Source organism: Sorex araneus, chromosome 4, assembly GCF_027595985.1.
Source record: "Sorex araneus isolate mSorAra2 chromosome 4, mSorAra2.pri, whole genome shotgun sequence".
Lineage (NCBI taxonomy): Eukaryota > Metazoa > Chordata > Mammalia > Eulipotyphla > Soricidae > Sorex > Sorex araneus.
Genome location: NC_073305.1, coordinates 201,827,953 through 201,848,714, shown reverse-complemented (window position 1 = coordinate 201,848,714; position 20,762 = coordinate 201,827,953). Strand labels below are relative to the sequence as shown.

Here is a 20,762-nt window from a genome sequence, read left to right as displayed (position 1 = left end):
ATATTTTAGTTTTATATTTTTATTTCCAATTGTGACAAGCTCCGGAGAGGAGTGGTACTCAGCCAGGTGGAAGAGGGTCTACATTCAGTCCAGAGAAATCAACTCTGATTTTTTTATTTTAAAAAACTCTGAGCCAGAAAGTTCAGGGACCTTCTACTGGGTGGAAGTAACTGAAGTTGAATTCCAGGCATTTTGTGTGAATGACATCTGGAACATAGATAGACTGAAATCCTGGGATTTCAGAGTCCCTCAAAACTATCCAACGATAGCCACCCCGTGCAGGACAGAGATCTGGCTTCTTTGAAAGCCTTGCAAGAGTGTGCTTCGAATCTTTTGATTCCGGAGATGATACTGCATCTTTACCAAAAGCAAAAGTCACAAAAGCAAGCATCCGAAGTGACGAGGAGCCATGGGAATTCTTGCAGAGATGATTAGGGAAGGCTGCCAGTCTCGTGGCAAAGAACACAACACGGAAAGCGGTCAGAGCAAGCATAGCGCACGGGAAGACTCACACTGTGCCGGTAGAAGGGGTCAACTTTGGTAGGGTATTTGTCAAACTGTAAAGGGATCAAAGCAAAAGCTAGTTACTTCGAGAATCTACATTGCTGTCCACTGCTTCTACGGAGGTGGCCTTGAGCCAATGTCTGCCACTACGCTCTCACCAGACTCCAAAAGCTTACTGGACACGAAACTCTCCTGAGTTTCTGAGTCATTGACAAGAAAGCAGCAGAAACGGCAAACGAAGGTGAAAACCCAGAAGGGGCCGCTAGGTCCTGGCCACACTGTTATTATTAGTATTATCATTATTTTTTTTTGCTTTCTACTCTCTATTTCGAAACTAGTTCAAACCAAATGGCTAAACAGAAGACACGGTTATTTAGATAAATCAGAGCAAAGTGAGCATTTGGTCTGGCACATCCAGAGATTTCCCTTCCTTTTTAGCTTCTTTTTGGCAGTAGAAACACTCATCTGTTGCCCCGGCACAAAATACTGTGGGCCAGGATGAAAATCCCTTCTCTGGAACTTCAGTGAGTAGCTACCATTGTTTCCTCTACACAATGTCATTATCCTGGGGTGTGAACTCCCCTCTGACAATGTATTTGTGAAACAACTCACTCAGATAAGCAAAAAGAAGAACTCTTTCCCAAAATAACAGGCTCGTTAAAGGGTACCCATGGAGACATTTTGTTCATTTAGGAAAAAAACCTGAGAGATTTGCTATGAGAAAAAAAAAAAAAAAAAAAAAGCTGGTCCCAAAGCATCCCTAATACTCTTCTAAAATCAATTTTATACACTAAACTTTAAAAACGTGATAAAAACATTAAGTTGTGAGCCAGGGAGATAATAGAGGGCATGTTAAAGTAATCGCCTTGCACACAGCCAATCCTGGCTTGATCCCTGTATCACATATGGCCCCCAAACACCATTGGGAATGACCCCTGAGCACAGAGCCAGGAGTAAGCCTGAGTACCAGGGGGTGTGGCCCCAAATGCCTCCTGCCCCACTAAATTAAGCTCAACCAATAGGATTCCTCTTAAAATCCTGAAGTTCCAATCTATCTGCCTGGTCTCCAGTAATTACATCAAGTATTCCCTCAAACATCGAGTACCACTTTCCTACCTACCTAGCCAGGTATTCATCTGCCACTGTCACCCAGGTCCCAAGCAAGAAAGAAACTCTAAGTGGTTTTCTGGCACGTCGAGTCCCCACCAAGCCCGAGAGCATCCTGGCCACTCAGGACAAAGCCCACTCTCCTAGGGTCTCTGGTGTGGGGGGGGGGGAAGACGCCTGCCCTGGACGAGCAGGCCAGCCAGCAGAGCTCTGGACGTTTCCCCTCCTCCGAGAGCCTCGACTCGGTAGCTCAGCGCCAGGCTCAGAGACCGGGTCCTCTCAGGGTTGTCTGCGGAAACACAGCCTGAGACTGACCACACTCCTCTGCGGCCATCCAGGAGAAAACGCCCCACACAACGGTCCCGGACAAGTTCCTACCTCGAACCCTGACTCGGCACTGCCTCAAGGGGCCATCTTCTCCCTTCCCCCCTCCCCACCCTCCACCCACCCAGGACACTCTCCATTCACTCTCTGTGCCCGAGAGCCTTCACTGCCCTCCTCCCCACCCCCCCCACCGCCCTCCCTGCGCCCACCCTCTCCCGGCTGCATAAAAAAAAAGTCGTGCTCTACTTATCCTCACATTTCTGCCTGGGGTACGCACCATGGGAGGTGCTGGCGTCGGCATGATGGCGGTGGGCGGGATGGCGTGGGGGAACGGCGTGAAGGTGTGCTGGTGCGTGTGCTGGTGCGTGTGCTGGTGCTGGTGCTGGTGCTGGTGGAACTCGGTCCGCAGGTAAGGCGGGGGGCCCAGCGAAGCCCCCCGGTCAGCACTCTGAGAGGCCAAGAAGCGGGTGTTCAGTTCCTGCCGAAGGATGTCTTGCTCTGGAAGAGGAAGGAGAGGCGGTGACACTTTTCTCTGGGGATGGCCTCTTGCTGGCATCCTCAGGATGGGGCGGTGGGGGTGGGGGGCCACAGGAAAGAGCTGGGGCTCCCAGGGGTGCAGCTGAGTCGCCCCACAGAACTGCAAGGCCCAGGCTGGCTTGGAATGAGGTAAGCCAACCAGCCGGGACCTAGGCTTGAGGTTCATGTGTGGCCCTGTCATTTAGCAATGCTGGGTCTGGGAATCACCCAAATGCCTCAGTGTCCCCAACCATGTTTTTTTTTTTTTTTTTTTTGCTTCTTGGGTCACACCTGGTGATGCACAGGGGTTGCTCCTGGCTCTGCACTTAGGAATTACTCCTGGCGGTGCTCAGGGAACCCTATGGGATGCTGGGACTCGAAGCTGGGTCGGCCGCGTGCAAGGCAAACGCCCTACCCACTGTACTATCGCTCCAGCCCCGCCATCCGTATTTTAATGGAGTGGAGTACTTGGGCTAGGACCACTATGCTCAGGGCTTATTCTTGGCTCTGTGCTCAGGGGTCACTCTTGGCAGGGATCAGGGGGCCATCTGAGGGGCCACATCCAGGACCTGGGTTGACCATCCACAAGGGAAGTGCTCTCACTGCCGTGCTCTCTCTTCTGGAGCTGACAATGTTACAGGCTTGGGTCTGTTCTGGGAGTCAGAAGGCTCAGAACAGAGAGTGGCCTGTCACTAAATGTTACGATGGCAGAACTCGCAGGCTCTTCACCGGTAAACCAATCTCCGCTTTCTTACTCTACACCTGTGCGAGAACATGGCCAGGAGTCACCTCGTGCTCACACTAAGTGCTCAGGTGCATTGTAGCAAATATCCACCTTCCTCCGAGGAGGCCCCAGCAAGGAAGAAACTTAAGATCGCAGAACGAAAGTCACTGACCACCCGGTGGGGCTTTGGCCACGGGGGGTGGGGGGTGCCGAGGGCCAGCACACAGGATCTGTGCATGCCCAGCAGTGTGGAAGACTCAGGCGTCAAACCCGAGTGCTCTCTGGGCAGTGCCCGTCCACAGGGCTGGACGGGGTAAGTACGAAGCTGGTCCATCTACCTGCTGAAACGTGGCCCACTGAGAGTGGAGGAAGGTGGCAAGAGCACGTGTCATAAAGGGACATCCGTACCAAATTAATCCCAAGGAAGGGGCGCGGCAGGGGAGGCCTTGGGCAGCGTGCGGGGCCCCGTCCTACCTGAGTAAGTGCTCCCGGCGGGGTGCCCAGGGACCTGCAGACTCCCTGATGTCAGCGGTGGTGGAGGAGGCAGAGCAGTGGGAGGGGCAAACATATTGGGGTGATGTGCGTGTGCGGGGGCCTGGAGGGTGGGCGTGAAGCTGTGCAGGGGGCTGTGGTTGGGCAGGGAGAGGGGGAACGGGGAGGCAGCGGGGTGGTGCGAGATGTGGGGCGGGGCGGGCTGAGTCTTGGCCGGAGTGCTGCTTCTGCTGCTGCTGTGGAGAGAGAGAGAGGGAGAGGGAGAGAGAGAGAAAGAGAGAGAGAGAGAGGGAGGGAGGGAGGGAGGGAGAGAGAGAGGGAGGGAGGGAGGGAGAGAGAGAGGGAGAGAGAGAGGAGAGAGAGGGAGAGAGAGGAGAGAGGAGAGAGAGAGGGGAGAGAGAGGAGAGAGAGAGGGGAGAGAGAGGAGAGAGAGAGGGGAGAGGGGAGAGAGAGGGAGAGGAGAGAGAAAGAGGAGAGAGAGAGGGGAGAGACAGGAGAGAGGGAGAGGAGAAAGAGAGGAGAGAGAGGAGAGGGAGAGAAAGAGGAGAGAGAGGAGAGAGGGGAGGGAGAAGAGGGAGAGAGAGAAAGGGGTGGGGAGAGAGAGAGAGTGAGCAACGCGGTTCCTTCTCCCCGGCCCGACCCACGGTGCTCCCCACTCGCTGCTCTCCGACACTGCGACTCCCCTCACCAAGGCAAGACCCTGCACCATCTACGCCTGTGCCACTGTGCCCTGAACACGGGGACACGGAGGCCGACACCTGGTCTTGGCACGTCCTGATGGCCACACTGCCCATCCCCGCACTGAGCCTGGGCTCCCCGCCCCGTGTGCGATGCCTGAGGGGGAATACCGCGCCCCAGCGTCCCTGAGCCATCGGTCACCGGTGTGCCGGGCTCAAAGCCCCAGGATAGGAGGGGCTGAAGCGGGGCTGCAGCGGGGGCCCGGGGCAGCCTGGGGTGGACACGGCTGAGCCACGCGCCCGCTCCTCTCTGCAGCACCCTCCCTCGCAGGGCGTCCCCAGTTGACTCAGCAAAGCCACAACTCCCAGGTGGCCCTCAAACCCTGACCCCTACGTGCCCTGCCCCACAAGCTTCCCTCCTGCACTCCCTGGGTTCAGGCCTCCCCCATCTGTCTCTCCTCTGTGAGGCCCCAGGCGTGGCCCTCACTCTGCTTCCAGCCTCCCTCTCTCCGGAGATGCCCTAGGCTCTCAGTTCCTTGCGACGTCCGTCCTCACTCCCTGGCCTGTCCTCTTTCGAGTCGCCTGGGCGGCCCGTCCCTGATTCGCTCCCCTCGCCCCCCCGGCCTCACCCCCCCACCCCCATCCCGGGCTCAGGAGGTTGCTCACCTCAGGCTGTTGAGGCTCAGGCTGCTGCTGTTGTAGGCGGACAGCGGCTGGGCGAGGCCGGGGCCCGGGGGGTGCGCCTGCACGGGCGGGAGGCCCGGGTGGAGCAGCTGCGCGGGGGACTGCGGCCGGGGTGCCCGCTGCACGGGCGGCTGCGGGGCCGGCTGCAGCTGGGGCTCGGCGGGGCCCTGGGGCGTCTGTGTGCTGGGACGCGGAGGCTGCGCTGGGGCCTCGGGGCGGGGCACCAAGCCGGGGTCCGGCGAAGGCGCGCGCGGCTGCGGCTCGGCGGGGGGCAGGGCCAGCGGCGGTGGGACCTGAGCACAGGCCTCCTTCAGCACGGACGCCTCCAAGATGGGCTCCTTGCAACAGTCCTCGCTCCTCTCCTGGCTTCTCTCTAGACCCGATATCTTGGGGACGATGGGCCCCGCATCCTGGCTGTCGTGTGCGGGTGGGGTGCCAACGCCTAACTCCGGGTCTGCGGTGGGGCCGAGACAAAAAAAAGCACAGGAAAGAGACTGAGTGTGAGAGGCGGGAAAGCCCCAGGCCAGGCCACCCAGCACGAAGGCTCCCCTGCACCGGTGGGGCCTGTTGACGATGCGAATGGGGCCAGGGGTGCAGGAGGGGGCCAGCAACGGGACCCCTCAAGCACCCCGGCCCCGGGGAAGAAAAGAGACCCGCCGAGATGAGGTCCAGAAAGCCGGCCGCCAATGAATATCTTCCCTTGGCGGCACGGAGCCTTTTCTGGAGCAGTAACTTAATAAACCAGGACTCATCACTGTATGACCGAAAGGTAATCACGGAAGTTTGTACATGTGTAACTCCATCTTACGGTGATACATTAAAAAAAAAATAGGGGCCGGAGCGATAGTACAGTGGGTAGGGCGTTTGCCTTGCACGCGGCCGACCCGGGTTCGATCCCCGGCACCCCATATGGTCCCCCGAGCACTGCCAGGAGTAATTCCTGAGTGCAAAGCCAGGAGTAAGCCCTGAGCATCGCTGGGTGTGACCCAAAAAGCAAAAAAATAAAATATATATATATATATATATATATATACATATATATATATAAACAGTATTGGAGGAGTTGATTTCTGCCGCCCCAAACAGTAAATGAAGCGCGTGTTACTGCACGCACCACACAGATTCTTGGTTGCCTCCCTCCTGGTTCCCTTTCCATTCTGACTGACAGAGACATACTTGACATTTAGACAAGTCTTTTTTTTTTTTTTTTTGGTAAGCAAGTGCCAAACTTCCTGTCAAAAGTTCAGACTCCTAAAGCTCAATAACATCAAAGATCAAAGGTGCAAACCCGACTGAGATCAAATATATTGTCAACTCCACAGGCGAGAGCTTTGAAAAGAGGACCCCCCCACCTCCTACCTCCCACCCCCGGGTGCTCAGGATCACGCCAGCCTTGTGGAGGGCAAGGATGGGCACTGGCTTCAGCCTGGGTGGAAAAGAGAAGGAAAGTCCTCCCTGCAGGTAGCAAACGGGTGCTCCTGAGTGGAATGAAAGAGACAGGCTTCTCTCCAAAGGCCAAAAGACCCAGACTTAGAGCCAAAATTTTGGATATAACTTTTTTTTTTTTTTTTTTTTTGCTTTTTGGGTCACACCTGGTGATGCTCAGGGGTTACTCCTGGCTCATGCACTCAGGAATTACCCCTAGCGGTGCTCAGGGGACCCTATGGGATGCTGGGATTCGAACCCTGGTCGGCCGAGTGCAAGGCAAATGCCCTCCCCACTGTGCTATTCCTCCAGCCCCTGGATGTAACTTTTAACATAAAATTTTGATCTAAATCAGATCCCAGACTCTCTGTCTGAGAGTCATGGCTCTGGAGAGAAGGAAATAGCACCACTGCAGGGCATGATTTGCTTGCCCACATCTGGGCGCCAAAAAGATCCATCCCTGACTTCCCTGCCCAGAATAGGAAAAGAACAGATGCCAGAGTCTCTGCCACAAGGGGATTTCAGACGACTCAGGCCAAGTGTCTTCTCACTGGTCCTGCTACTCTCTGGTGCATTAAGACGCTTTCCTTCCCTCATATTCACTCCGAAGCTAAAGGACCCGAACTCTTCACATCCCCTTCCCTGCCTGCCCCCGCCCCCCACAACCCAGGCCACTGGGAACCGTCTCCCAGCACTGTCCTCCAGGGAATGGCTGAGCTGGAACCAGACCCGATGAGCTGCTGCGGCCTTGGTTTCTAGCTGGAGGCTGCGAGAACGGCATGGTTAGAGATGTGGGCAGACCCCTTCAGCCCGAACATCACCCCATGTGGGACTCTGGCCCGAGATTTGTTCTAGCACTTCCAAGAGCTCGCATGCCAGACAGCGGCCAGAGCTCACAGCCCCCGTCACACGCAAGCTTGTTATCAGGGCCAGGGAAGAGGGCACTAACCACCCCGAAATCCTAACAGGACCAAGCAAAGGCTTCCTCAAGAAGCTCTGCGTGTGGAAACAGATCCCCTCTGACAGCTAATTGAGGACTGTTAGGCTCTTGAAACAGGAACATGTTTTCATTATGCCGGAGAGAGGAGCAAATTTTTATCCCCTTTAGCACTTTTGTTATCTAGGCAGGGATGGTGAAGAATAATACATACAGGCTTTCTATCTCATTAAATTTCAAACTCCGGGCTTTGTCCAAAAGCTAGTATGTAAGCCATTTCTCCCTCTTCCCAAAGACTGGCCCCTGAGGGGTTTTTGCTTAGACACAATGTAGCTGATGAGCACACACAGGTAAGCACCGGGTCCTTTTGTCTGGCTAGACGCCATTTCCTTGGTCCGTTTGTCTGGCTAGACACCATTTCCTTGGTCCGTTTGTCTGGCTAGACACCATTTCCTTGGTCTGTTTGTCTGGCTAGACACCATTTCCTTGGTCCGTTTGTCTGGCTAGACACCATTTCCTTGTTCTGACGTCATCAATGTGGACTCGAGAATTGGGATCACGCAGTCGAATTCACGAACAAACAAGGCATGGGCTGGCACCTGCTCTCCCAGGTCTGGGGCTGGCTTTGACAGCTCTGCTGGAGTGCTGAACTCTGTTGTAATAAGAGACTGCGGAACAACCCCAACCTCTAGGGACACTTGGTACGAGTGTGGCCCACGGCGGGGCAATCCCGCAGGCAGAGAACGCGGGAGATGATCCCAGCCCCTCTCAAATGGTCAGCTCAAATGCTTCAAGGCCAAGTGCCTGCTGATCACACGTGCTGAAAGATCTGACACAAAGCCTAGATTCACCTCCCAGCAGATTTTGCTGGGAATTCCTCAGGTGGTGCTGAGGTCCGGACTGTGCTGGGCGCTGCAAGAGTCTCATCCGACCCCTCTTATGAGTGGGGAAATAAACACCGAGAGAACACTTGCTGGTTGGAAGGTCATTTGGTTGCTTCATGAATCAGAGTTCCAGCTCTAAATCTGCCACCACCTAATCTGACTTTTCTCAGGTCTACGCAATGCTGCCCACTAAGAAGCAAAACACCCCTCAAAGCAAGCGAAGGTGAGACAGGATCCAGCAAAAACGTCGAGGCACAATCAGACCGGGTTAGAAAGCTAGAAAGCGTGGCTCCAACACCACATCCAGCTAACTCTGAAAGTGGACATCCATCCATCTGGTACTGTAGCCTCAGAGCAAGGCTCTGGCCGCTTGGAAGTCTGGGAAGAACTGTTTTACGATCCCCATTTATATAAGTCTCTTGAGGTGCAGATTAGGCGTCGTGCATTTTTGTGGCTGATCGGTAATGCATTTCCTCTTCCTTTCAATTATTCAATAAATGTACCTTCCCAGTTAAGCTTTTCCATCCTGACAGTCAATTTGTCTTAGCATGCTGCTCCCAAACTGGCAAGAATACATTTAAAAAAAAAAAAATCATTCTGTATATTGCTCTAGGTGTTCCAAATCTGCCAAAGGATGAAATTTGCTGAGGTTGAAAGAAATAAGAATGCGCAATTGACTAGACTTATTTAAAAGTTTTATTCATTGCATTTGAGGGTTTTAAAATTTCTCTTCTTGTGATTATAAAAATAACACATCATGTGTATAACAAAAGACATGCAAATTAAACCCACACTGCAGGCTCTAGAGTAAAAAGGGCGAATTTAACTACATGTAAATTATACTTAAATGAAACCCAGTTTGGTGGGGAGGGGCTTTCCCAAGTGGCGATTCTCAGCCATGTAGGCCAGCAGTTCAATGCAAAGGTCTGAGGACCTTGGGGCTGGAGTGATAGCACAGCGGGTAGGGCATTTGCCTTGCACGCGGCCGACCAGGGTTCAATTCCCAGCATCCCATATGGTCCCCTGAGCACCGCCAGGGGTAATTCCTGAGTGCAGAGCCAGGAGTGGGCCCTGTGCATCGCCGGGTGTGACCCAAAAAAAAAAAAAAAAAACCCACAAAGGTCTGAGGACGTGGTGTTCTTCTGGAGTGCTGGGGATATCATCTGGACCACCCCAGCGGTGCTTGGGGACTCCAAGGCAGGCCAGTCCTGGCAGGGCCAGGGGCTCTTCAGGGCTGCACCCAGCAATGGGCGGGGAGCCATGTGGCACTGGGGGTGGATCCAGGATGTGTTATCACCAGGTTCCCTGAAACACAATTTGAAACAAAACCAAATGCTTTGGGCCTGAGCAGGAAACTTGCTTGATTTTGATATCAATTTGATTAAGAGTTTCCAAAGGAAAAATGAGCCCTCTTTACAAGTGGATTATGAACTCGGTGACATCTGCAGAGGTCATTTGGGCAACATTCAGCTAAGAATTCCTTGACCATGCATAAGGACTTGATGCATATGATGAAATAAGACCATGATCTGAATTCAACTGTGACCAGTGTGTGGGGTATGCGCATGTAATATAAATTTGGTGTGTTCACACAAAGGGAGAGAATGGGGTGATACAAAGAGGCAAGTCTGGTGTCAGAATGACAGCACAGCAGGTAAGGAGTTTGCCTTGCATGCAGCTGACCCAGGTTTGATCTCTGGCACCCCATCATAGATCCCCCAAGCCGATCAGGACTGATCCCTGAGTGCAGAGCCAGGAGTAAGCCCTGAGTGCCCTGGGTGTGGCCCCAAAGCAAAAACAAAAATGAGTAACACAATGGGCACGATGTATAGCACATGATGACCTGTGAAAACTCAGTTTTGCTTTGTGAATGAAGAAACTCTGAATTAAAAAACACTAACCAGGAAACCAGTAACTGTGCAGAGCGGTGACTGCAGGGAAACTGAGTTCTCTGTCTAGGGGTGTAGGGGCAGAGAGAGCTGGGCAGGCAGGGAACTGGGTGACAGATATTTTATTTTTATATGTTCATATACACTGAAGTTGTGGGACCATGTTGAATATATGTTACGTATTTAAATTTTAAAAGGAAGTTTTGTCTTGTATTTAAAAACTGTCCACAGGGGCTGGAGCATTTACCTGGCATGTGGCCGACCCGGGGTTCGATTCCCAGCATCCCATATGGTCCCCTGAGCACCACCAGGGGCAATTCCTGAGTGCAGAGCCAGGAGTAACCCCTGTGCATCACCGGGTGTGACCCCCCCCAAAAAAAACTGTCCGCAGTGTATCTGGGGGGTGGAGGAGGGGAGAAGGCTGGGGGCCAGGGAGAAGCAAGCAAAGTCAGAGATTTGATGGTGTGACTGCGCTAGGACAGAATCTTTTTATCTGGAATATGTACTATGCACACACGTATGGTACATTCAAAGATGAAAATCATTTAAAAGAAACTGAACTGAAATTACGGGGCTGGAGAGAGTACGGGGTTAAGTCACTTGCCTTGCTCAGAGCTGACTGGGACCCCCCACACTGCCATCCCTGGTCCCTAAGCACGCAGGCAGGAGTAACGCCCGAGCACTGGTGGGTGTGGGCCCCACACAGCAAGCAAGCGAGAAAATTGCTGCTGCAGCTGACAAACCATCTGATCGTGAAAGTAAACTCAAAGTATAGCGATCCTGAAATAAGTCAGGGGGAGGACAGGTTCCGCATGAGCACACTTATCGGAGGTAGAGAAACCAAACAAGGGAAAAGATGGCATCGAACGCCTGGCTTCTCCGCACACGACTGTGATACCTGGCAGCGCGGGAAAGGGCGGGAAGGCGCGGGTGGGCTGGTGGTGGAGGGTCTTGGGCACTCTGGTTGGGGTGAAAGAGCCGCAATTTTGTTTCTTGAAACCATGAAAGTTTCAATATTATCATGCGAAACTACAATTTAAAAAGAATCAAATTTCCCTTCATCCCCGACGCTGACAGGCGCATGGCGTGAGACAAAGCCGACTCGGCCTGTGGAAACGTCATTCCTGACACTGAAATGGAAGGAACGGCAAACCTATCATAAAAGGAAGAGCAAAGTATTGGTAAAACACGGGATAATCTACTAGGAGAACACAGTAAGGGCACGAAGCTAAGAAGTCCACAAAATAGGGGCTGAAGCGATAGCACAGCGGGTAGGGCGTTTGCCTTGCACTCGGGTGACCAGGGTTCGATTCCCAGCATCCCATATGTTCCCCTGAGCACCGCCAGGAGTAATTCCTAAGTGCAGAGCCAGGAGTAACCCCTGTGCATCGACGTGATGTGACCCAAGATAAGAATAAAAAAGAAGTCCACAAAATAAAGAAAAATTGCAAAGGTTTCACCATACCAGCAGGAGCAAAAAAGAAATTTAAAAAAATTGTGAGTTATCTTTTACAATCATGAAAATACTCTCATGACCCTCATATTGAGGTAAAAAATGAAGTAGAATATCATAGAACCTAATATAAACTTTTGGAAACATTTACTCCCCTCCCCCGGCCCCCAGGAGTTCGAGGGACATGAAAAGAGAGCAACTGAGGACTGTGTGAGGTGGGCACCACTAGGGGGCGTGCTCAGAAACTGACATAGGGACCAGAGCACGTAGGGTGTTTGCCTTGCACATGGCCAACCCAAGCTCCATCCCTGGTACCCCATACTGTCCCAAGCACCACTAGGAGTGATCCCTGAGTGCAGAGCACCACCAGGTGTGGCCCCTGCATTGCTCTCCCCCTCTCCCCCCAAAAAAAAACCCTTATGTACAGCTGGAGAGATAATACAGGGATTAAGGCCTTGAGTACAGCTCTGGGCCTCGAGTCCTGGCATCCCATATGGTTCCCTGAGCACCACCAGGAATGATCCCTGAGCACAGAGCCAGGATAAGCCTCAATGACTGCCAGACATGGCTCCCAAACAAACAGAAACAATTGCTCTACCACCAGGTGATGTCTGAGTTTGTGGAGTGAGGGACAGAGAGACATCTTCTTGACTCGTTTCCTAAAGTTCTAATGGACGGCCATAGTGCAGCCTAGAAGAAACAAGAACTTAACTCTGCCTTTATTATAACTATGAAATAATTATATGTGGTTTTAATATGCATTGCATGTTCTAGGAATGGAATTATTATGTAACAGTATGTTTCAGGCTCTAAAAGCTACTCTTTGGGAAAGTCCTAACACTATGGCGTTTGAATTGCTTCTATCTAAGCATCTGTCTGCGTCTGCATTTATCAGCACGGGATCACTACCTGTGTAGGGGCTGGAGCAATGATACAGTGGGTAGGGCATGTGCCTTGCACATGCGGACCTGGGTTCAATCCCCGGGGTATCCCATATGGTCCCCTGAGCACCACCAGCAGTGCAGAACCAGGAATAACCCTTGAGCGCTGCTGGGTGTGGTCTCCCCCAAAAGCCTACCTGTGTAAGAGTGTATGTGCATGTACGTGTGTCCGCCACATGCACATGGGCAGTAAGACCATCATCCAGAAACGGTCATTTATTTTAATTTTAAAATTTGTGCTTTTAAAAAGCACTCCAAGTTTTCTATAGCGATTACACATAGTTAATGCAAAGGGTGTGGGGGAGGGGAAGGGAGGACTATCTTTAAAAATGAATGTCTTGATAGGCAAGATACCACTATCATCAAAAGAAATCAAATGAGAAAGTGACTAAAGTTTTTTATTTCCTATTTTTGTTTTGGGGCCAAACCCAACAGTGGTCTGGAGACCACACTGGTGGGGGGAGGGGCAGAGGCACGAAAGGCAACAGCCTTAGCCCTCATACTAGTCCTCTGGCCCCTGCTCTGAGTCTTTTAAAAATAAAAGCTTTCTGGGGCTGGAGCAATGGCACAGCAGGTAGGGCGTTTGCCTTGCACGTGGCCAACCCAGGTTTGATTCCCAGCATCCCATATGGTACCCTGAGCACCGCCAGGAGTAATTCCTGAGTGCAGAGCCAGGAGCAACCCCTGTGCATTACTGGGTGTGATCCAAAAAGCAAAATAAATAAATAAATAATAAATAAAAGCTTTCCACTCGAAGAACATAAACAGTTGCCTCTCAGAAATAAGCGGGGCTGGAGCAATAGTACAGCGGGTAGGGCATTTGCCTTGCATGCTGCCGACCCGGATTCGATTCCCAGCATCCCATATGGTTTCCCCTGAGCACTGCCAGGAGTAATTCCTGAGCACAGAGCCAGGAGTAACCCCTGTGCATCGCCGGGTGTGACCCCCCCAAAAAAAGCAAAAAAAAAAAAAAATGAAATAAGGCTAGAATATGTTGTACGTTAACTTTCCATCAAATATTCTCGATGACATTTCTAAGTGGTTGGAATGAGGTGTGTGTACAGAAGGCAAATGGTGAAGATGGGTGATGGAGGAGAAGGAGGGTGCGGGGGGGGGGGGCAGGAAAACGCCATCCCAGCCCTCCCATCTGTACTCTCAATGAGTCTCAACACCAAGAAGCCATGTGCCTTCTCAAGATCCTCTAATCCTCATCACCTAGAACTAGCCATCCTAGTTTTAAACGTTCCATCTTCTGGCTGACTTCTTGAGTTCTTTGTCCAAATGCCTGAAGATTGTCACTGTAAGAACAACCCAAACTCTCTCCCTCCCTGGGTCAGAAAGTATAGGGTGTAAGGTGTTTCCCTGGCATGTGGCTCACCCCTGTTCGATCCCAGGCACTGTATGCTGCTCCCCTGAGCACGGAGATGAGCACTGCTGGGGTTGGCCCCAATACCCCACCACCCCAATAAATTAATCCCTCCTCCCTTTGCTTCTGCAATGGTTGATGGTGTGTGTTGTTACCCATAAATTTTGCTGCGGTATTTGCTTTGGCTCAACCCTTCTTTTGGTGCTTACGTATCCCTGGCTGTGGTACGACTGGAAATGCTCCATGGTGCCAAGGATCAGAGTGAAGTGACCTGGATCTTGCTTGGCATAGGTAGGCGCTTGGGGGGGGGGGTCTGAACATATGGACATAGGCTGGTGAGGAAGGTGCTCTAGTCACGGGGCTGTCACTGGGTACTCCTGGCCCCACGGAATTTATTCTTTTAAACCCATTCACTTTTCTATGCTGTTAGCTGAACAAATCTCCCGGAGAGTCAAGACTGCTGAACATAGCTTATATAGACTCACTGAAACCAAAATTGGTTTACTGATGAGGATTTACCAACAGGCTCTTCAGGTTTTTGACTCCTGTATTTCTAGAATGACACTCCAAGAGCACTCAGTTGAAAGAGATGTCTACCTGCTCTAAGACACCCTTCTCTTTATTTCCTCTGTCTCTCCCTCCCCGCTCTTCAAATCATTAGACAGAGGGCCAGTTTGTTCCATTAGCAGATTCAATTACTCGAACGAATGGAAGGATGACATTCAGTCTTGCAGCTCTTCTTCTCGGTCACTGAAACTGTACAAATAAATTGAGGGAAGCCCACTGTTTGTTCAAGGCAAATTAATTTTCAAACACTGCAAGAGTGGGAGATCAGGGGGATGATGGGTGCTTGGCAGGGCTCAAAGAGATTCCATTTTGTGCTTGTCATTTTGAGTAAACATTAATTACCATCTGGGAAGCTAAGCTCTGGGCTGAAGTCTGTATCACAAACCTCGGAGGGCCTCTGGGGTTCCTCGGAAAAGCAAAATCCTCAATAGGAAAAAAACAGTCCCTGCATCTCCCAAATGCCACCAGCCACTGGGAAGGCAGTGAGGGGACCAGAGCGCCAGTGAGGGCAGCGCGGATGGCCAGGTTAAGAAAAAAAGCAACACGCCTCCGCTTAGAGCTCTCACACTTGTCAGTTTATCCCTCTCACCCCAAAGCAGGGATCCTTAGACACAGGTCTGCGTTCCTGAGGCCTCCAGACCAAGAATAGGCTCTTGAGGGGAGTGTCGGCTGACAGGAGCTCTCAGCTCACGGCACCCCCAGAACGAAGGGCTCTTGAGGGCCCTTCACTTGGACCTCGGATTTCTTATGCAGCCTCTGTTCATGACAGCACACATTCCGGAGGGCCCAGAACAGTGAGGAAGTCAGTTTTCTGAGGGTCTTTATGGGATATCAAAAAAAGCTTTAGACTGGAAATTGAGTTTCTATATGACCTAGCAATATCACTTCTGGGAATATACCCTGGGGGCCCGAAAGCACAGAGCAGAAATGCCATTTGGACTTCTGTGCTCACTGTAGTACTATTTACAAAAGTCAGAATCTGGTATAACCCCAGGGCCTGAGAACAGACAACTGGTTGGAGAAACTATGGTACATCCACACAATGAGATAATATGGAGCCGTTCCATTGTGTACATGATATATGGATGTGTATAGGAAAAAATGAAGTCACAAAATTTGCTTATGAATGGATGGACATGGAGAGTATCATGCTGAGTGAAATGAGTCCAAAGGAGAAGACAGACATGGAATGACTGCACTCATTTGTGGGATCACTGTCACTGTCATCTTGTTGCTCACTGATTTGCTCTAGCGGGCACCAGTAACATCTCCATGTGAGACTTGTTGTTATTTTTTTGGCATATCAAATACACCATGAGTAGTTTGCCAGGCTCTGCTGTGTGGGAGAGATACTCTCGGTAGCTTACTGGGCTTTCCGAAAGGGGCAGAAGTACTGAACCCAGGTCGGCCGCATGCAAGGCGAATGCCCTACCCGATGTGATAAAAAAAAAAAAAAGAAATAGTATGAGACTAATATCTAAGGCCCAGGAGGACTGGTCCACAGTTGGAAGTTAGCACAGTTAGGACAGAGAAGGAACCTCTATGACAATGACAGTTGGAAATGATGACTCTGGACTAGAACTGAGTGCTGAAAGTAGGTAAATGGATCTGATAACCTTTCAGTATCTGTACTGAGACAGAGAGAAAAAGGAACACACACAGAGAGAGAGAGAGAGAGAGAGAGAGAGAGAGAGAGAGAGAGAGAGAGAGAGAGAGAGAAAGAGAGAGAGAGAGGTCTGCCATAAGGGTTGGGAAAAACTGGGGACACTGGTGGTAAGAAATGTGTACTAGTGAAGGAGACAGCTGTTGGAACATTGTATGCCCGAAACCCAATCATGAACAGCCTTGTAACTGTGTATCTCACGGTGATTCAATTAAAAAAAAAAAACTTTAGAAAAATCAAGAGTGTCAAGGTCACATACAATCCCCCTGATGTTCTCACTGCGAGTGTCACTTCATGACAAACCCAGTGCTAGGTCCTGAGGATATACAGGCACATCCTGAGGCACTCTTGGACAGCGGGACACCCCTTCAGCCTCAGTGCTGTCCCTCAGGGGGCTGGTGGGGGCCACGTGTCCCCACCATGTTCCCGTCACACCAATCTGAGTGTGCTGAGATGTTCTGTGGTGGGCTGCCGTGAGGCCACAGGAAGAAGGACGGACTCCCCCATCACGCTGTGAACGCTGAAACACCGAGTTCCGGTGCTGGGGTGCCACATCTCCCGCCACCGCTGTTGCGTGGCTCCTCTTCCCAGTCTCCCGCCCAGAGGCTGCTGTCTCCGGACAACACGGCCCCTGCTCGGTGTCTGGGTGAGTGCCTCTCCTTCCAGACCTCCCGAATCCTGTGCGGGTCTTACTTCCTGGGTGGTCCTAACAGCTCTGCTTTGCTGAGGACCCCACCGTGCAGCCCCCTGGCACTGCCACGGCACCCTACAAACCAGTGCACGCGCACCAGTAACAGGCTCTTCTGGGTCTGTGGCCAGTGCGTGGGCCCTAGGCATGGAAGGTTCCAGAGGATTCTCAGTTGCGTTTGCACAACGTGGCATGCCCACTCTGACCAGAAAGGGCAAATGTGAGGAGGAGACACAGAGCACGGATTCTCCCGACTGCAAGGAGACCCGGGGCTGATTCTGTGAAGCTTCAGGAGACAGGAGACGAACCAAGACATCCATGAAACGTTCAGGTGTTGGTTTATAAAGCCTTGCATCCTTGCCCGTCAGTGGAGGAGGGGGCGTGCAGAGGGGAGACCCAGGCCTTTCCCCAGCTGCCCTCAATCGCATGTGGCTGCCCTGCGGAGTGGAGCCATGACGGCAGAGCACACCCCTGCAGATGGTCGGCACCCCTCCCTACACACCCCTGCGCTCACACCCGTTCCCTCACCACTGCATTCCTGGCCACAGTCAGAGCTAATCCTCCGACCCTCGCGCCACCTCCCTTTCAGAAGCAGAAATTCTCCGGAGCAATGTCTCTGTTAGCATCCCTTCAGCCCCTTTCCTCGGACCTGCCCGTGCCCGCTGCACCCATGTCAGGCATCACTGGAATCGGGAACAAAGCGCCAAAGCCCCTGACAGGTGACTCTGCCCGTTAATGTCAGCGAACACCACTTTCGGACAGACCTTTTCGGCAACACTTGTTATTTTACCAGAGATGACTTAAGGGGCACGGTGAAAGTCGTCAGCAGCCCAGACCTGCTGAAATGCTCGCTGGCCCCACCGCGCACCGCGGCCTGAGCAGAGAGCACGGGGGCTGTTCGTTCGTTAGCGCAGGGAGCGGGGATGCATGTGACAGGGGTGTGTGTCTTTCACATCCCGGCCTACCTCCCACTCGCTGCCCCTGCTCGTGTGGCCGGGAGCCTGCCATGCCATTTCGTCCTTCTGAAACGAGTCACCTGCGCCCACGGCAGCCCTGACCCCACTGCTGCTTCTGCTCCGATGAAATGGGCAAGATTCCTGGACAGCAGGGCCTGTGGACAACCTGGCACTCGGGGAGCTGCCAGGCAGGAGGGGCGGCCCCTCCATCCCTCTCTCCCCGGCTCACGCACTTCCCGAGTTTTCCCGGGCTGGGTGGGGCAACTCCAAGATGCTCCACCGCCCTCTTCATAACAGGTCTCGGAGGGAAGCGGGCCCGCCAAGAAGAATCCCGCAGCCTCTGGCGGGAAGGCCGGCTGCCTTCACAGGTGCCTGTCCATACTCTCGAAGACAGATGCCATCCTCCACCCCCAAGTCTGCGGGGACACCCAGCTCTGGCCCTGGGATCTGGGTGCTGTCAAGGCCTGCACTCTGTCAAAGCCTGCAAAACTTACCCTGAGTGCAGGGTGTGTCGGACTCTCTCCTGACAGGAGGAGGAGCAGGGCAAAAAGGATTCAACAATTTCTAGAAGCTTTGTGCTCTCTGGACCTGAATGGTCCATCGCTTCATCCTATGATTCCAAACTGCAACCTCACAGTCCCCGTGTGGATGGTGGATTCCCAGCCACCCCCATCCAACCTCCACATCTGCATGATCAAGCTTGCAAAGCATGCCCTCCACCCCTGTTTCCCCCCTCCCCCCATGCTGGGGAGCCTCAGCAAGCCTCACAGCTCAGGTGCTCTCCAGACTGCTGGGTCTCCACCCGCCAACACCCACTCTTGGAAACCACTCCCTTCATTGCTCCCTGGGTGAGTTCTCTGCCCACGGGCGAGTGACTGTGGGTGGGAGTGGTGCCGCCAGAGGACCAATCATCTCTAAATGAAGAACAAGGGGCTGGATCGATAATACAGCTGGTAGGGCATCTGCCTTGCACATGGCCGACCCAGGTTCAATCCCCAGCATTCCATATGGTCCCCTGAGCACTGCCAGGAGTGATTCCTGAGTGCAGAGCCAGGAGGAGCCCCTGAGCATCACTGATGTGACCCAAAGAGAAAGAAAGAAAGAAAGAAAGAAAGAAAGAAAGAAAGAAAGAAAGAAAGAAAGAAAGAAAGAAAGAAGAAGGAAGGAAGGAAGGAAGGAAGGAAGGAAGGAAGGAAGGAAGGAAGGAAGGAAGAAAGAAAGAAAGAAAGAAAGAAAGAAAGAAAGAAAGAAAGAAAGGAAGAAAGAAAAGAACAAGGAGTTCTTCCTGCTGCTTCCCATCCCAGCTGGGCCACCAAGGTGTGAGTGAAAAAAAAAGGGGAGCAGACAGAGTCCTGTCCCCTGAGAGCTGTCACAGGAAAGAGTATTGTGAATGGCAGGTGGGCAGGACCAGGAACAAAGGCATAGAATTGTAGAAGAAACTGAAAAAGAAAAAGAAAAAAAGGCCTGGGTAACCATAGAGGGGACCAAATTAATGTTCTATTTTGTCATTACTGGAAGTGCCCAAGAAAACAGAACTAGACAAGTTCTGGGTTTTATATGCTCCCAGATACCGTCCTAAAGCGCACAGCTTGGAAAAAGTTGGGGTTTTTGTTTGTTTGTTTTATGGGGAGAGGTTGGACCACATCTAGCAATGTTCAGCAGTTACTCCTGGCTCTGTGCTCAGGGACCACTCCAGATAGTGCATGGGGGACCATATGTGATTTTGGGGACCAAACCTGGGCTGGCTGCATCAAAGCAGCCTTTTCCCCATACAATCTTTCCAAACCCTGAGATATTTTCCTTTTAAAATACCAAGTCTAAAAAAAAAAAAAAAAAAAAAAAAACCCAAGTCTACCAATCCTCAAATTGATTTTTTTTTTTTTTGCTTTTTGGGTCACACCTGACAATGCAGAGGGGTTCCTCCTGGTTCTGCACTCAGGAATCACTCCTGGCGGTGCTCAGAGGACCATATGGGGTGCTGGGAATCGAACCCGGGTCGGCCGCATGCAAGGCAAACGCCTTACCCACTGTGCTATCGCTCCAGCCCCTCAAATTGATTTTCTTATAAACCATCCATGTAATATTAAGCAGGAGAATAAAAGCTCCCGCCCTTATTTCAATTCATTATCTTCAATTAATCATAGGAAAAAAAGAAGAAATGTTCGAACAAAACACTGAAAGCCACAAGTCAGTCAGGCTCAGAAGAGCAATGAAAACCTTAGTCGACCAGGAGCTACCTGCTTACGGGGTGTCAGACCCCGAAGCTCTCAAACTAACTGATGTGCTCGAGGCACCTTTCAAATCTCAAGATGCTCCAAGTCGGCAAACTTGGGGAGGTCACCAAACAGCGTCACATCCCCCTTTCACAGGACCTCTGGTGCCTTCAGGCACCAAGTTGTGGCAAGGGGCGGGGACCCTCACAGCAGCTTAACTCCTGCCGACACACAAGCCCAACTCTAGAGGTTTTCAAAGCTGAACAGAAGATCACCTGTTTGTTTCATGGATGGAACACCAAGCCCGGTGGCTGTTGGCCCCAGCATCCCTCACACCATGTGGTGACTGACTCCAGCCCACCTCTCTCAGCGTGACCTTGACTCCTCTGTCCACATCCTGGAGCCCCAGGGTCACCACGTCAGCTTAATTTCATTCCCTTTACGGTAAGCAGTGGCTCAGGTCTGAGTACTTACTTATAATACGTCACTTAACTAAATATCACAAGTTACAGAGGCTAACTCATCTGTCCCACGGCAGTTGGAATGAATTTTTATCAGAATGTGCCACTGGTCCTCGGGATGACATTCCCCAACGGGCTCTCGTCATGTGTATGCTCTTAATTCACCACGGGTCCATCCCAACCACTGTCAAAGCCACAGGGTCCTGACCCCATAGTCAAGCCACGTGTGAGTCTAATACCTACATGAACTGATCATCTTTGGGAACTGCCCGAAACCTCTGATGAACTGCC

General features: G+C 51.9%; 1 protein-coding gene across 6 annotated transcripts in view; it reads right to left on the bottom strand.

The window, feature by feature from the left end:
• The window catches only part of AUTS2 (activator of transcription and developmental regulator AUTS2), a 1,220,972-nt gene that overhangs the window by 23,811 nt on the left and 1,176,399 nt on the right, over positions 1–20,762 (bottom strand). For 3 of the 6 annotated variants that reach the window (XM_055134753.1, XM_055134756.1, XM_055134759.1), the window contains 4 exons: positions 5,011–5,482; positions 3,650–3,903; positions 2,192–2,433; positions 513–557 (listed from right to left, as the gene is read on the bottom strand). In XM_055134753.1, coding sequence (XP_054990728.1) covers positions 513–557; positions 2,192–2,433; positions 3,650–3,903; positions 5,011–5,482 — 1,013 coding nt within the window. The remainder of the gene's footprint in view (positions 1–512; positions 558–2,191; positions 2,434–3,649; positions 3,904–5,010; positions 5,483–20,762) is intronic. The other 3 variants (XM_055134755.1, XM_055134757.1, XM_055134754.1) reach the window with 2 other exon arrangements.